The sequence below is a fragment of the Wickerhamomyces anomalus genome, assembly GCF_001661255.1.
Source record: "Wickerhamomyces anomalus NRRL Y-366-8 unplaced genomic scaffold WICANscaffold_8, whole genome shotgun sequence".
NCBI classification, from domain to species: domain Eukaryota; kingdom Fungi; phylum Ascomycota; class Saccharomycetes; order Phaffomycetales; family Wickerhamomycetaceae; genus Hansenula; species Hansenula anomala.
Window position 1 is genome coordinate 416579 of NW_017567117.1, and position 14596 is coordinate 431174.

The window sequence follows — 14596 nt, forward strand, 5'->3', positions numbered from 1 at the left end:
ATCAAACATTTATTACCTATCAAAGATCCAGATAAGCATCTAAAAGACTTATCTCTTTACATTGGGATAATCTGGAACACCAGAGTTCAAAGAAGATGGAGTTCAATTGAACCTAAATTTGATGATGCTGCTGTTCAAACAATGATAACTTTCGCCAAATCACAAATAAACAAATACAATTCAAAGAATTATTACCTTGGATCGTAAATTACAAGAAGAAAAATATTGAAATGATAGAAAACAGTTGTGACACAGCTTTATTAGCTTTTTTTGATGCATCTAAGATTCAATTAGAGTCACAAATTAGAGTGCAATTTTTTTTAGATAAGTGAATTTGTAAATGAGTATAAGTGAAATAAACGTTATTGTATACAAAAAAAAAAAGTTTAATATCTTGTATCGTAAACAAATAAGACATTAGAATCAAGTAGTTGCAGCCTTATACCAGTTGATGCAGGTGGTGTGTAATCTGTAAATTAGCTGTTGTGGAACTATACTGTCTGATCGGATAAGCTGCGTGTTCGAATTCGCTATATTAGACTCAGCTAGGTATATTACTGATCAGCGTAACATCGTTATTACACCAACGAACTTCACCTGGCTATTTTGTGGTCTCTAATCATCTGATCATGGTATCTGATCACTTTGATCCACTCAATATGTCTCTAATCACATTTGTATTATGATTATTAATTATCAGGTTTGTGCGTTTACCGCACTGGAAAATTTCATCCAATTAAGAAGCTGAAGACAATGCAATGAAGCAGGTTGACAATGCTCAAACAACCAATCACCGTAATAATGTGGCAAATTATCATTATTATAAATGAGCTAAGATGATGAGGTACCACCCTTTCTAGTTCAATAAAGTATAAAAGAGAGCGTGATCCCGTCTTTTCAGAGCGAAGAACCCTTCCCATCGTTATAGATCACTTACACAATGTCTACTGTTGCAATTGTTTGAACGGTTTCTTGGGTAAACCAGTTGCTGATGCGCTATTAAGTGAACCATTCGCCTTTAAGATTAAAACACCAATTCGTTTATTAACATCATCAGATAAAAGACGAATTCAATCATCAAAAGTTAAATACTATAATGTTAAAGAAGTTGGGTTTGATAAGGCTTTAGAAGGTGTTGATGTTGTTATTAACTTAGGTGGTGTTCCAGGTGACCCAAAAGATGATATTCTATTGAAATCAATCATTTCAAGCAATATTAAGTTATACATTCCATCCCAATATGGCACTGACTTATACGTCAGTGATACTCTACCAAATTTTTTAGGAACAAAGACGGCTCACAGTATTGCTGCTAGAGATGGTGGTGTAAAGACGGTTGACTTGTTCACAAGTGTGTTCATTAATGAGGATGGATTGTTACCTTATGCTCCGTTGTATCTCTTCGGTGATGTTGAAAATACCAAAGAGGTTACCATCCCAGGAAATGAGAATACTTTGGTCAATCCAACATATGTCAAGGACATTGCTAATGCTATTGCAGCCTTGGTCACCAAGGATGATTATGCATCAATTCCAGATAAAGTTCGTATCTATTCTGACAGAGTTCTTGCAACTGACTTGGTTAAACATTATGAAAAGATCAAAGGGGTCAAAATTAATACTAGATTTGTTTCAACTGCTGAACAGGTCAAAAAAGCTATAGAGAAATATAGTCATGGCTTTAGATTGGAAGATATTGGATTTTATCTAGCCACCATCTTATCTGAAGGAGAAGGCAAAGGTTTGATATATGAAAAAGAAAACGAGAAAGAATTTGTCAATCCAAATGAGACCTTATTCAAATGGACTAGATTCCAAATTTGAATATCTTTAATGTCTCTATTCTTCACTGCATAGTTGTCTATGAATCAATATTTAAACAATATTAAGTTGTAGATTAATCCTAAACACCAACATTTAGCTTGATTTAATATAGAACAAATAAAATTGTAGCAAGTGTCCAGCAAATAAACAAGTGTCCCAAAAAGAGTATAAAAGGTGAAAATAAAAATGAATAAAAAGTAAGTTAAAGAATGTATGTGTAGAGTTTAAAATCCAGTCTGTAAAAAAAAGTGTATTGGTTTTCATTTTCCAAATTGATCAACGTGAACTGATTGAGCCCTGTTATTATTCAAACCATTGTTATATTGTTGTTGTTGTTGTTGTTGAGGAATGAATGATTGGACATTACGAATGTTACTAGTTCTGTAAGTAGTATAATCCATAACTCCTGTTGATACTGGCGTATTTGAACCACTGAATCCGATTTGGTTGTTATTATTTAGCATGTTTGAATTTATATTGAAATAACCAGAAGCATTATCTAATGGTTGTTGTTTCCATCCAGATGCTGAAATAAAACCAAAACTATTATTTGGAGTTGAAAGGTTCGTTTGTATGCCACTAAAGTTATTGGAATTATTTGTGTAACTATAATTGTGAATTGATGATCCTGAACTTGAAGTTGCTGGCGATAAGCTTGCAATACCAACATCAGAAAATCCCAAAAACTTTAAATGACTTATTGTATCAAAAATCACCGTCTCAGAAGAGGTTTGTTCAATTCCTAAGAAGTTTTCAAATTGTTTATACTCAGTAGAACCATCATTCCAAAGTGTGACATATTGTTCAAGAAGCTTCAATATGAGCTCATTGTCCTTGATTGAGTCTTTGATTCCATTATTAGAATGAAAGACTAGATGGTTCAAAATTTTGATTGAAAACTTTTGTAATTCCAAATCTGTCATGCTAACTTTCATAATAAATTTTACCAACTTGTAAAAAGCAAATGTATCATAAAATTGAAACAAGTCCTCAAAGAGTTGGAAAGTCTGAAGCTTTAAAGTATTCCCAATTGATGAAAGATCATAAAACATTGAAGAAAAATGATCATTATTATAGTATCCAGTTGATTTCTGTAAGAGTTCATTAACGGTATGCAACACCCCAAAAAATGCACTGTAGTTGAGGAACAAAAATTTATCAGTAGCCTGATATTCCAAATCATTATCTGTATCGTTCACATTTTGTATAGGATGAACCCAATCTTTAACTTCACAAAATCCAGTAACAATCTTGTGCAAAATAGAAAGACAATGAAATAAGGCATTTGTAACAATTCTTGGATTTTTCAAATTCTGTTGTGATTTGGAAAGGAAAATGTGACTGAAATCGAAAAACTCTGATTTTGGTAAAGGTGGAAACCTTTTCAACTGCATAATTTCATCAAGAAAATGTGGAAGTGACTTTGTTGGATTGGCAAACTTTAACAAAGCATTGGATAACAGAAATCCAGAATAAACAAAGAGTGCAGGCAAATTAACCGAAGAGCCTAAATTTGATAAAATTAAAAAATCTTTTTGAAGATCAAAGTCTCTGTCAATCAAAGAAAGTGCAGCTTCAATGGCAAAAACCATAGAAAAGTCTGAGTGAAAGTCAATTTTTGGATTATGATCTAACAGCTCAAAAAGGACTTTATATCTTTCATTTTCAGATGACTCAAGTTCAAACAAGACATCTCTGGTTAAAATTTTTGGAATCAATTTTCTTGAAACCGAGCCATGAATATTAAAATCTGATAATTGTGAGATTTTGGCAAAAACATAACCTAGTTGTGATTTGTATTGTTCTTCTTCAAAACATTGCAATAAGAGCTCAGTGGCATCTAACGTATCAATCATTGTCAAAAGAACTTCTGTATTTAAATCGTCCAAAACAAACCCCAGTAACTCAGTAATGTTACTGGATACTTCCTTTCCTAATTTAATGTTTGATAAAACCGTATGTGCCTTCAATGAGCTTTGAGAAAGCTGATATATATATTGACTTGGGATAAATGGGAAAACTTGGTTAATGATACCTGATGAAAGTTCGTAATTGCTCAAAGCGTTGATTCTATTAATTATTGAAATTGGCCCTGGTGATTGTTTAGTGTCAAGTTGTGAATCAGCTGGGATCTCTAAAGTTCTTTCCCACAACTTATTGAAAACTTGAAACATTTCAATATTTGTTGTAGAGTTCATTGCAAATAGTTTAACAACCGGATCAAAAAGTGATTGCCTGGTCATAAGTAAAGTAAACAATGCTGCTATAATTTTGATCAGAGTTGAGCTTTCCGTAGACTTCAACTTGAAGGAAAATGAAATGGTAATCAATAAAGGGCTGATTAATGAAGTTCTAGTGAGTAAATAGCTATGGCCTTTGAATTTTCCAAATCTTAAAGTTTCCAAAACTGATAAGTAAATAGTCAGCATCTTGTCAATGAGAGATGAATCAATTTCAGTTTTGATGAAATCATTAACAGTAAAATTTGCAATCATCAAAGATATAACTTCCAAAAACCCAATGACATCTTCAGATTCAAATTTTGATAGAGTATCAAGGTCTAAAGTTCTAATGAAAGGCGTGACTTGATCAACCAAAGATCTGATCTCACCATCTATATCCTTCGAAGTATCAACAACAGGATCAACAGTTCTTTGAATCAAAATCAACTTATTCAAAGCCCCTAAAGCATCCTTTGTTTCCATTGAATAACTTTCCAAGATTTCAAAGACTTTTTCTTCATTGAATCTTAAAGAGAACTCTCCAGCACCCTGGCGCTTAGGCTCGTTAGAAAGACCCAAACTCTTGAACTGATCTTCCAAGACGACCATGGCGAATAGAAAATAGAGAATATATCAAGCAAAATAGGGTCAGGCAATTGGCCTCAATAATCTTAACAAGTCTCTAATAATTCAAATTCAATCTTTTGTTGGGTTTATAAAAAAGTTTCCCTTGTTTTTACCTTTGGCAAGCAAAATAATATACCAGATTCAGCCCAATACCAGATTTCACAATTTTTTCGCCTTCCTGCAACAAACTCGAAACCAACGCGAAAAATACATCAAACAAAGTGATAAAAACTGTCGCTATATAGCAGTTTTCATCAGAAAATCACCGAAATATCACCATAAACCCATCATTATAGCAGCTATTCACCTTTGGCATCTCGTTTTGCGTGTTTACATTGTTGTTTGTAAGTGTTTACATGTTGAAGTTATTTGAAAAAAAACTTGATTTATCTTCGTTATTTCCGAATATGTGCTATTACCTAAATGGGATGTTTTTTGGTTTTTTTTTCCTTCAAATCTGACACAATCCTCTTTGAAGTCTGGATAAGTTGCGAGAAAGAGGACCAGTTCCGTGATCTTTTAAGATCATAGTACTCATACATCAATCAAATCTCAGAATACTCGCCATGGCTATTTAGGAAAGCCATCTACTAACAAAATATCGGTTAATTTGAACTTTTAAACCACGCCTGCTTTCAATATGGGTCCAAGTCGTGTTCACTTCAATTTTTTTTTCCACACAGATCAGTTATGGAGAGATTGCTTTGTTTAGGAAGCAAAACATGCAACATAAATAAAATCACAATCCATATAATAACCAAAGGTACATTAATCAGATTCAATCTCGATCTTTTCAAAAACTTTTCTATCAAAATCACAAACCATTCAAGTTGATCTTGCTTTAACATATAACAGTTCAGTCTACTCAAAAACAGCCTTTCATAGTTAACATGCCTGACAAATATGCTTTATTGGTGATTGATATCCAAAATGATTTCTTACCAGGTGGTTCATTGGCCGTTCAAGATGGTGACAAAATCATCCCTGATGTTCTTGACCTTTTGGATTCATCTAAATATCATTGGGATGCAGTTGCTTTCAGTCAAGATTGGCATCCAAAAGATCATACATCGTTTGCTTCAAATCATGCAGATGTTGAACCTTTTGGACAGGTTGAATTCACATCAACTAAAGATCCAAATGTTAAATCATTGGAAACAGTTTGGCCAAACCATTGTATTCAACATTGTCATGGTTCTGGGTTCCCTGACCAATTGATTGAAGCTTATAAAAAAGTCAATGCTCCAAAGACAATTGTCCAAAAGGGTGTTTTACAGGATCGTGATTATTATAGTGCTTTCAATGATATTTGGGATGACAATAAAACTGAACTGGATTCATTTTTGAAAGAGAATGGTATCACTCATGTTTTCCTTGTCGGTCTCGCTTATGATTATTGTGTGAAATTTAGTGCAGAATCAAGTAGTAAATTGGGGTATAAAACATTTGTTTTGAAACCATTGAGCAAGGCTATCAACACTGAAAAAATCAATGAAACTGATGAGTACTATGAAAAGAGTGGTGTTACTATTGTGAACGATATAAACGATGGACATTTGGATGCTGTGCAAAGTGGACATTAAATGGATTACAATCAATGGAACTATATATGGTAACTACTTGGACTTGATAAACTATATCATAATAATTCTAATATATGTATCAATAAATTTTAAATATAAAATGAAATGAAATGCAGTATAATAAGGACGTTAAAAATGTGTAATCGTGATGCAAGTAAAGTTGTTGGTCATTTGAAAAGAAGAGCCTATCCTATCAAAGAATCAGGGGTATTCATGACGTTATTTATGGAGCTTTGGGAACATTTTTCACAATGGTCTGTAAATTCTTTGATTTTTTTGAAAACCATAAAGCATGATTTGCAATAACCAGCATAGGTTTCATTTGCAGAGTATGGTGAAAAATGAATTGAACGCAAATGTCTTTTTAAAACATCGAGTCTAGTAAACGAATGGCCACCTTTATGATTTTTTGACTTGCTGTGTGCATAATATGGACATTCATATTTTGGTTTTTCATGCTTTTTCTTGTGACGCAGAAGATCTGATTTTCTCTTGAAAGTCCATTTACAATTTGGTGCTGAACAACCATAAGGTCTATCCTCTGAATCTGAATCCTGGTTACTGTGATTGGAAGCAGTTGGTGATGCTAGTTTCATGTCATTACTTTCTTCAATGGACGTGTTGTTTATTTGTGGTGTATGTTCCAATGAGTTTTCACTACTTTCAGCGGACGTCAATGGTGATGACTCTGTTTGTGATGGCTTTTCTTCTATAGTGTTCTCTAATTTATTGGATTCTTTACTGCTCTCATTATCTGTGGATGATGTGTTCAAAACATGATGGAAATAACTTGAACTTGGACGGGTATCAATTAATTCACCTATCGAAAGAACATTTCTTGGTGGAAATAGCTGGTTCACATCACCAGCCCCAGAACCACTATCATAACCTACCAAAGAATGACCAGATGTATTGTTTGTTGGAAGGCGGCCAAATTGCTCTGCTAAATTCCCCAGAATCATCAACCCATCCATACTACTATCTCTGGTGGATTCCATCTTGATACCAACTTTCTCCAAATGAATGATTCACGAAACAAAAGACCTTAAACAACCTTCTATTAACAGCCGCCTTGTTTTGATTGACTATTTCTTCAAATTCTTCTAAAGTTCAAAAAAATGTTTTTGGTATTGCAAAAAAAGTGATATAACGATCAGGTGTGAAAACTTCGGGCCCTGATGTATGCTTTTGAAATCCGGTAGCGTCAAACAACCTTTTAAATCTTAGTTCTGTAGCAGCTAAATGTGAATAGTTATGATCTATTATCCTGTTAACGATGCTTTCAATGTTCACCTTCTCGCTTGAGATCTGAAACGATTGACTGAGGCCTTGAGAAAACTTTTCTATAAACGTATCCAGTAAAAATTCTTTTGCCCTGAAAGAAAAAGCTAAGAATCAACGTTGAGCTATTACCACTTTGAGAGAGCCCATCAACAGCTGAGCACCCAAACAACGCTTTTCAGTTCTGAATAACACTAACCCTTTAGATCTCGAAAAGTCCAACATCCCAAGTACCGCCTCAACCACTTTTCAAATCCAAGTTGCGGCGTTCGATCGAGGAATGGTTACGAGTGCATGGCCTTATGGTCTCCAAGCTGACTAAGGAATTCGTGATGAGTGTAAAGTATGAATAATCAGCACCTAAGCCAGAGCAAGAACTTAATTTCAAACGATGACAATTTATTCTTGTTAGTATAAAAGAGAATTAAATCGCTTTAACAAAGAACAAAAACACATCAATTGATTGAAAGCAGATTCAATTGATCAATTTATTCAACATGTCACAATCAGTAAGTCGCAATGTTTTTGACCCTTAGGTTATCATGGATACTAATACTCTCGATAGACAAAGCAAGGGTTAAAAATTTTAGAATTCGCCGGTAAAGATGGTGCTTACAAAAGAAAAGCTTCAGTCTTTAGAGATGTGATTTCAAGAAAAGCTGATAGTAAATTCAAACCAGAAGCTGGTCGTTATCATGTCTACATCAGTCTTGCTTGTCCTTGGGCTCACAGAGTTTTGATCTATTTAACCACTAAAGGTTTGATTAAAGATCTCAATCCTCAAACAACAGAAGTTTCCAAAGATTCAATTATTGGTTTATCTGTTGTCCATTGGAGTATGGATGAAAAAGGTTGGAGATTCCCAAGTGAAGGTGATTTGGCTGCTGCTGCCACTCCAGATCATCTTTATGACTTCAAGAGATTATCAGAATTATACTATAAAGCTCAACCAGATTATGAAGGTCGTTTTACTGTTCCTGTCTTGTGGGATAAAAAAACTAAAACAATTGTCAATAATGAAAGTGCCGAAATCATTAGATTCTTAAACACTGAGTTCAATGATTTGATTGATGATCCTGAAAAGAAGAATTTGGATTATTATCCTTTAGATCTACAATCCAAGATTGATTCATTAAACACATTGACTTATGAAAATATCAACAATGCTGTTTATAAATCAGGTTTTGCTACAAAGCAAGAAGTTTATGAATCAGAAGTTACCAATTTATTTGTTCATTTAGATAAAGTTGAAAAACTTTTGAAAGAGAACAATGAAAAAGGGTTGAAATTCTTGACTGGTAATAAATTAACTGAAGCTGATATCAGATTATTCACTACAATCATTAGATTTGACCCTGTTTACGTTCAACATTTCAAGTGTAACATTGGTACAATCCGTTCTGATTATCCACATCTTCATAAATGGGTTAGAGAAACCTACTGGAATAATCCATTGATCAAAGATACTGTTAATTTTGAGCATATCAAGTTCCACTACACCAAATCACATATTGGTATCAACCCTCATAAAATTACTCCATTAGGTCCAATTCCAAACATTTTACCATTGAATCATTTTTGAGATGCTTTTTGAGATTTTTATTTAGATTTATGAGCAAACTGAAAATATATCTATAGTTAGGTGAATGAAAAATGAATGTACTTAATAATCTGTAGCTTTTATTGTCTGTCAATTTTCGAAGGTTCAGAGATGAGGTGGAAAAGAGTATCAACAAGAAGGAAGAAAGCCAACGTTAGCACGATGAAATACAGTCAAAGATGCTACCAATTGGATTTAAAAGAAGCTCACCTAGCGTGTTGAAGAACATAGTAAGACTCAATAGTACAGATGCTGCTCGTAAGTCAAATTTTTAGAATCATTGAATCAATTCAAGAGAACTAACCTAAAAATCAAGAAAGTATCAAACCATCAGTACTTGAATTGAAAGTTGGTCAAATAAGAGAATGTAACAAACATCCAGATGCTGATAAGCTATACGTTTCAAAAATATTTACTTCAGATGCAGAAGATGCCACACCATTAACCGTGTGTAGTGGATTAGTGAACTTTGTTGATAGAGAAGAATTATTGGGTAGAAGAGTTGTACTATTAACCAATCTAAAACCTTCCAAAATGAGAGGAATCAAATCAGAAGCAATGATTTTAGCTTCAGAAAATGATGATGCTTCAAAAGTTGAAGTTGTTCACCCACCTGTGTCGAGTGCTGTTGGTGAATTATTACATTTCAAGCCATTTGTACCAGAGGGAAAACCAACAAGATTAAAAATAAAGATTTGGGAAGAAATCCAAACCAAATTGTTGACAGACAATGAAGGAAAATTGATTTTTAAGGATAGTGAGCAAGAGTATAGGCTGTCAGGTGCCAATCCAGATGATTTTGCGTTTGTCGATAACTTAAGGAACACTATTGTTCGCTAGCTAAAATTCGGAGTGCAGCGACGACCAATTGTCAATCACTCAGGAACAAAAACCCCATCAACAACGCAAACAAGAACAAATCCGTTCATGTAAATAGATAACCACTAATGTAAATACACACCACAGCATATTGATCCCTTTCTAATCAGTTGATCCCTTCAGTCTAGACGGCTCTTTTTGATCTGGCGATACTTTTATTGTACTGGGATTACATAATTTTTCCACACACGTTGATCAGAAAAGTGGTGAAAAAAAAAGCGACCGTCGATTTGAGAGTAGAACGAGAAAAAATTTCTGTTAATTGGTCTTTTGACTTTTGAAAAGCATTTTGAAAAAAAAAAACTCTAGGAATTGATTCAAAGATAATTTTCCTTACCCTTGTCATAGCTGGTGATAATCTTTTTTCTGTCTCCAAGTTTTATTTAAGATCAAAAATCGACTGACGGGAATTTGTTTTTTTGGCTGTTTATTTCGGTCGATCACGTTAAGAACAAGTTTTACTTTCCTCCTTTTCCATTTTATTGAGATCAAATCATCATTTACACTAAAAAGTTTGCATTTTCAATCAAATAATAATCGTTAAGGCAATTGCATAAACCTCACAAGTTTTCAAAAAAGAATTCAAAACAAAACAATGCAGTATATGGCTCCGTGGGTTCCTGCTTTTACTAATGCTGTAACAAGGCAATTAGAAACCGCATCTTTTATCACATTTTCATTTGCTACTGTTGATTCTAATGGTGCACCAAAAGTTAGAACGTGTGTTTATAGAGGCTTCATTTTCAATGATAAAAAAACTAATGTAATTACATTTACAACAGATATAAGGATGGAAAAATTTGAACATTTAAAAACTAATCCAAAATTTGAAGCATGCTTTTGGTTCCCAGCAACAAATGAACAATTCAGAGTAAGTGGTGATGCCAAATTATTAACAATGAATAACACAACTACTTTTAATCATGAATTGGGTAATTATCCATTGATCTCACCAAATGTTATAAAACAATATTCATCAAGTCTGGATTTATCAAATACTGAACATCACAACACATCAGCCCCATCAAATCCTTCACCGCAAGAATGGGAAAGTGAATTGAAAGGTAAATGGGAAGATTTATCAAGAAATTTGAAATCAAGTTTTAGAAAACCTGAACCTGGTTCAATTATAACACCAGAAAAGCAAAAATTACTAGATTCTATATCGAGGGGTGTTGATGGCTCTCATGAAGTTGATGGTGCCAAAAACTTTGCATTGGTTTTGTTATTAGCTGATAAAGTGGATTACGCCAACCTTAATGGTCATCAAAGTCGTTATGTTTACTCAAGATATGATGATGATCAATGGGATGAAACTGAAATATGTCCATGAACATGATGATTCTCTGTAAATAGAGAGCACTTACTACCTTTTATATTCAATGAGAAACAAAAAAAATATTACATAGAGAAAAGATGAAATGAAAGGAAGAAGAAAAAATATATTTATGATGATGGTGTTTTAAATAAATAATTATGTTGTTACGGCTTTTTAATGATAATTCACAAAGCAAAAAAAGGAAGTTATGAAGAAGGAAAATTGAACTCAAAGGGAATTTTTTTAATCACTTTGTTTATTGAGATTCCAGATGTGCTTTTAATAGAAATGGTTTATTCTAACTTTTGAGTTCCTTTTAATTCGTTCTTTTGGGCTATTTTTTTTTGTTACTGGCTAGTTTCTGTTAATCCCCTTTTTTATATCACTTTAATGTTAGACACTTTTAGACAGCTCACAGATGCATGTATATAATTTTCCTTTATTAATTGAAGGCAATCTGGAAGCTAATCTAGTACCTGTTTTGATATCTTGAAGCTGAAGTTGTAGATGAAAGCTGAAGTTGTAGATGGTGAGAACTTGACTTTAATGACAAGTTTCCTTGTCGTTGCCCTGCACTCGATCTCTTCCCATTTCCCACTAGGCTTTAGCTTAAATTCAAAGACGTACATATATTTAGATCTCGTAAAACAAAAGCTTATTGCCTTCAGTTTATGGGTTCCTCGCTAAACAATGTAGTCCAAATTCGGCCATTTCGCGCGCGGCCTCTTAAAGAAAAGCTCACTAACGAACTTGGGCTGAGCTGGATGTCTATATATAAGCGTCTTCTCGAGTCAAAATTTGCCTAGAGGTTTGAATAACTTGAGCTTAAAGGCATGATATTGCGAGCACTTTACAACCAGTTTGACGAATTGTTGAAGAGGAAAAGTTCGTTGGCACTTTGAACCACCTCACTTGAACTTCAACTCCCGCACAATGTACAGGGCATTGGCAGATTCGTCCAGAAAAGCGGAATATGAGAAGTAATCAATAATCATTCTAGCACCTCTCTCTTTCTTATCCTCTTGAAACTGATCAAGAACTCGTGGTATTTGTACCTATTTAATATCCATCGCGAAAGACTTGTTTGAACTTCCTTCATGAATCAATATTTGTTTGATCGTGTGCCTGTTCTGGATGGACTTATTGACATATCGACAGTTCATTCTCCTTAAACGTTCATTCCTTCCTTCATTCATCTGCCGTCTGCCTAATCACATCTTGATCTGTCTCTTCAACGGTCTGTTATACTTCTTATCGGGCCACCATCGCAGCCTAACCTTTCCTCAAGCAGAAACCTCATCGCCAAACCCGCCAGGATCCAAAACACCGTTTAGGCTCATTCCCGCGCAATCAAAAACTATGAATCGATGCCTACTATGCTATGAAAAATTAAAAGTATAAAGAGGATCAAATATCCTAATTCCCCTTTTCAATTCTTTACATCCACTTCAATCATCAGCTCTCTTCAATTATGTCTGTTGCTGCTAAATACTACCCAAACGAACCAACTGAACCAGTCATCAAGACTGCTGAAATCCCAGGTCCAGCTTCAAAAGCTGGTATTGAATCTTTAGGTAAAGTCTTTGATTCAAGACCTGTTTACTTTATTGCTGATTATGAAAAATCATTAGGTAACTTCATTGCCGATGTTGACGGTAATGTCTATTTGGATACTTATGCACAAATTGCCTCAGTTCCTCTAGGTTACAATAACCCAGCTTTAATTGAAGCTGCTAAATCCCCAGAAATGTTGAGAGCAATTATTGAAAGACCAGCTTTAGGTAATTTCCCAGGTAAAGATCTAGAAGGTATCATTAAAAACGTTTTAAAAGTTGCTCCAGAAGGTCAAGATCAAGTTTGGAATGGTCTTTCAGGTGCTGATGCTAATGAATTGGCTTTCAAAGCTGCATTCATGTGGTATCAACAACAAAAAAGAGGTAATGCTGATTTCACTACTGAAGAAAATGAATCAACTATGGAAAATCAAGCTCCAGGTTCTCCAGACTTAGCTGTTTTATCATTCAAAAGAGCCTTCCATGGTCGTTTGTTTGCTTCTGCTTCAGTCACTGCTTCAAAACCTGTTCATAAATTAGATTTACCATCATTCAAATGGCCAAAGGCTGAATTCCCATCATATCAATACCCATTAGAAGATCATGTTGAAGAAAACAAAGCTGAAGATGCTCGTACTTTAGCCATTGTTGAAAATTTAATCAAAACATGGTCTGTTCCAATTGCTGCCTTGATCATTGAACCAATTCAATCAGAAGGTGGTGATAATCATGCATCAGCTGAATTCTTCCAGGGTTTAAGAGATATCACTTTGAAACATGGTGTTGTTTTCATTGTTGATGAAGTTCAAACTGGGTTAGGTGCTACTGGTAAATTATGGGCTCATGAACACTTCAAAATTTCTCCAGCTCCAGATTTAGTTACATTTTCCAAAAAATTCCAATCTGCTGGTTATTTCTTCCATGATCCAAAATTCGTTCCAAATGTTGCTTATAGACAATTCAACACTTGGTGTGGTGATCCAGCTCGTATGATTTTAGCTGGTGCCATTGGTAAAGAAGTTTTAGACCAAGGTTTAGTCGCTAAAGCTGCAGAAGTTGGTGATTATTTGTATTCTGAATTAGAAAAAGTTGCAGCTAAATATCCAACTAAATTACAAAACTTGAGAGGTAAAAACAGAGCTACCTTCATTGCATGGGATTTAGAAAGCGGTGCTGCTAGAAATGCCTTCTTGTACAAGATGAAACAAAATGGTGTCAATATTGGTGGTTGTGCTGAAGTTTCTGTTAGATTAAGACCAACATTAACTTTTGAAAAGAAACATGCTGATCTTTTCGTTAAAGTTTTAAACAAAACTTTGTCTGAACTATGAACTGGTTTTTATGGATGTACATATTATTATAAATATAATGGTTAATTGGGTAATGATAGAATTATGTGTTGTAAGCTGACCTATTCGCTCTACGTTTTTTTTTGTGAAGGGAAGCCTCTATGATTTTTTGGAATTTCATCAAAAACGAAGAACATCTTGGAAAGCTTATTATAGCATAAAGATTTCAATCGACAGGGCGGTTGATTTCAATTGAAGAGCAAAGGACTTTAAACGGCCTTGATGTTACTATGGAAGAGATCACTTACACTGATACAGTGGTTTTCATTATTCTTTTGTGGATCTCAGTGTTGAAGAATCATGGTGTTGTGGGATTGGTAATTTTCATCATGAATTCAATGTACTTTAGTTGTTCGTGAA

General features: G+C 34.2%; 8 protein-coding genes across 8 annotated transcripts; 6 read left to right on the plus strand and 2 right to left on the minus strand.

Moving 5' to 3' along the window:
• Positions 1-522: 522 nt before the first annotated feature.
• On the plus strand, positions 523-1824 carry WICANDRAFT_71435 (uncharacterized protein; the record flags this gene model as incomplete). Its single annotated transcript, XM_019184244.1, has 2 exons — positions 523-958; positions 1024-1824. The coding sequence occupies exons 1-2, from the start codon at positions 941-943 to the stop codon at positions 1822-1824; spliced, it is 819 nt and encodes a 272-aa protein (XP_019036119.1). The 5' UTR covers positions 523-940.
• A 260-nt stretch (positions 1825-2084) lies between these two features.
• VIR1 (Vir1p) lies at positions 2085-4655 on the minus strand (the record flags this gene model as incomplete). Its single annotated transcript, XM_019183987.1, has 1 exon — positions 2085-4655. The coding sequence occupies one exon, from the start codon at positions 4653-4655 to the stop codon at positions 2085-2087; it is 2571 nt and encodes an 856-aa protein (XP_019036120.1).
• An 892-nt stretch (positions 4656-5547) lies between these two features.
• On the plus strand, positions 5548-6293 carry PNC1 (nicotinamidase). Its single transcript, XM_019186636.1, has one exon. It carries the CDS (start codon positions 5564-5566, stop codon positions 6254-6256), a length of 693 nt encoding a protein of 230 aa, XP_019036121.1. The 5' UTR covers positions 5548-5563; the 3' UTR covers positions 6257-6293.
• A 129-nt stretch (positions 6294-6422) lies between these two features.
• WICANDRAFT_102418 (uncharacterized protein) lies at positions 6423-7730 on the minus strand. The gene has a single exon (XM_019180350.1). It carries the CDS (start codon positions 7252-7254, stop codon positions 6442-6444), a length of 813 nt encoding a protein of 270 aa, XP_019036122.1. The 5' UTR covers positions 7255-7730; the 3' UTR covers positions 6423-6441.
• A 64-nt stretch (positions 7731-7794) lies between these two features.
• Positions 7795-9395, plus strand: GTO1 (omega-class glutathione transferase). Its single transcript, XM_019184245.1, has 2 exons — positions 7795-8046; positions 8103-9395. The coding sequence occupies exons 1-2, from the start codon at positions 8035-8037 to the stop codon at positions 9117-9119; spliced, it is 1029 nt and encodes a 342-aa protein (XP_019036123.1). The 5' UTR covers positions 7795-8034; the 3' UTR covers positions 9120-9395.
• Positions 9396-9446: 51 nt separating this feature from the next.
• Positions 9447-9977, plus strand: WICANDRAFT_36707 (uncharacterized protein; the record flags this gene model as incomplete). Its single annotated transcript, XM_019182459.1, has 1 exon — positions 9447-9977. A coding segment is annotated over one exon (531 nt), but the record flags the coding sequence as incomplete, so codon positions are not given.
• Positions 9978-10334: 357 nt separating this feature from the next.
• On the plus strand, positions 10335-11605 carry WICANDRAFT_98156 (uncharacterized protein). The gene has a single exon (XM_019186637.1). The coding sequence runs from the start codon at positions 10807-10809 to the stop codon at positions 11347-11349; it is 543 nt and encodes a 180-aa protein (XP_019036125.1). The 5' UTR covers positions 10335-10806; the 3' UTR covers positions 11350-11605.
• Positions 11606-12805: 1200 nt separating this feature from the next.
• On the plus strand, positions 12806-14218 carry UGA1 (4-aminobutyrate transaminase; the record flags this gene model as incomplete). Its single annotated transcript, XM_019182465.1, has 1 exon — positions 12806-14218. One exon carries the CDS (start codon positions 12806-12808, stop codon positions 14216-14218), a length of 1413 nt encoding a protein of 470 aa, XP_019036126.1.
• Between the last annotated feature and the right edge of the window lie 378 nt (positions 14219-14596).

Excerpts from the sequence above, each read along its gene's own strand:
- WICANDRAFT_98156 (XM_019186637.1), top strand. The coding sequence starts at position 10,807 with ATGGAAAAATTTGAACATTTAAAAACTAATCCAAAATTTGAAGCATGC.
- PNC1 (XM_019186636.1), top strand. The coding sequence starts at position 5,564 with ATGCCTGACAAATATGCTTTATTGGTGATTGATATCCAAAATGATTTC.
- WICANDRAFT_102418 (XM_019180350.1), bottom strand. The coding sequence starts at position 7,254 with ATGGAATCCACCAGAGATAGTAGTATGGATGGGTTGATGATTCTGGGG.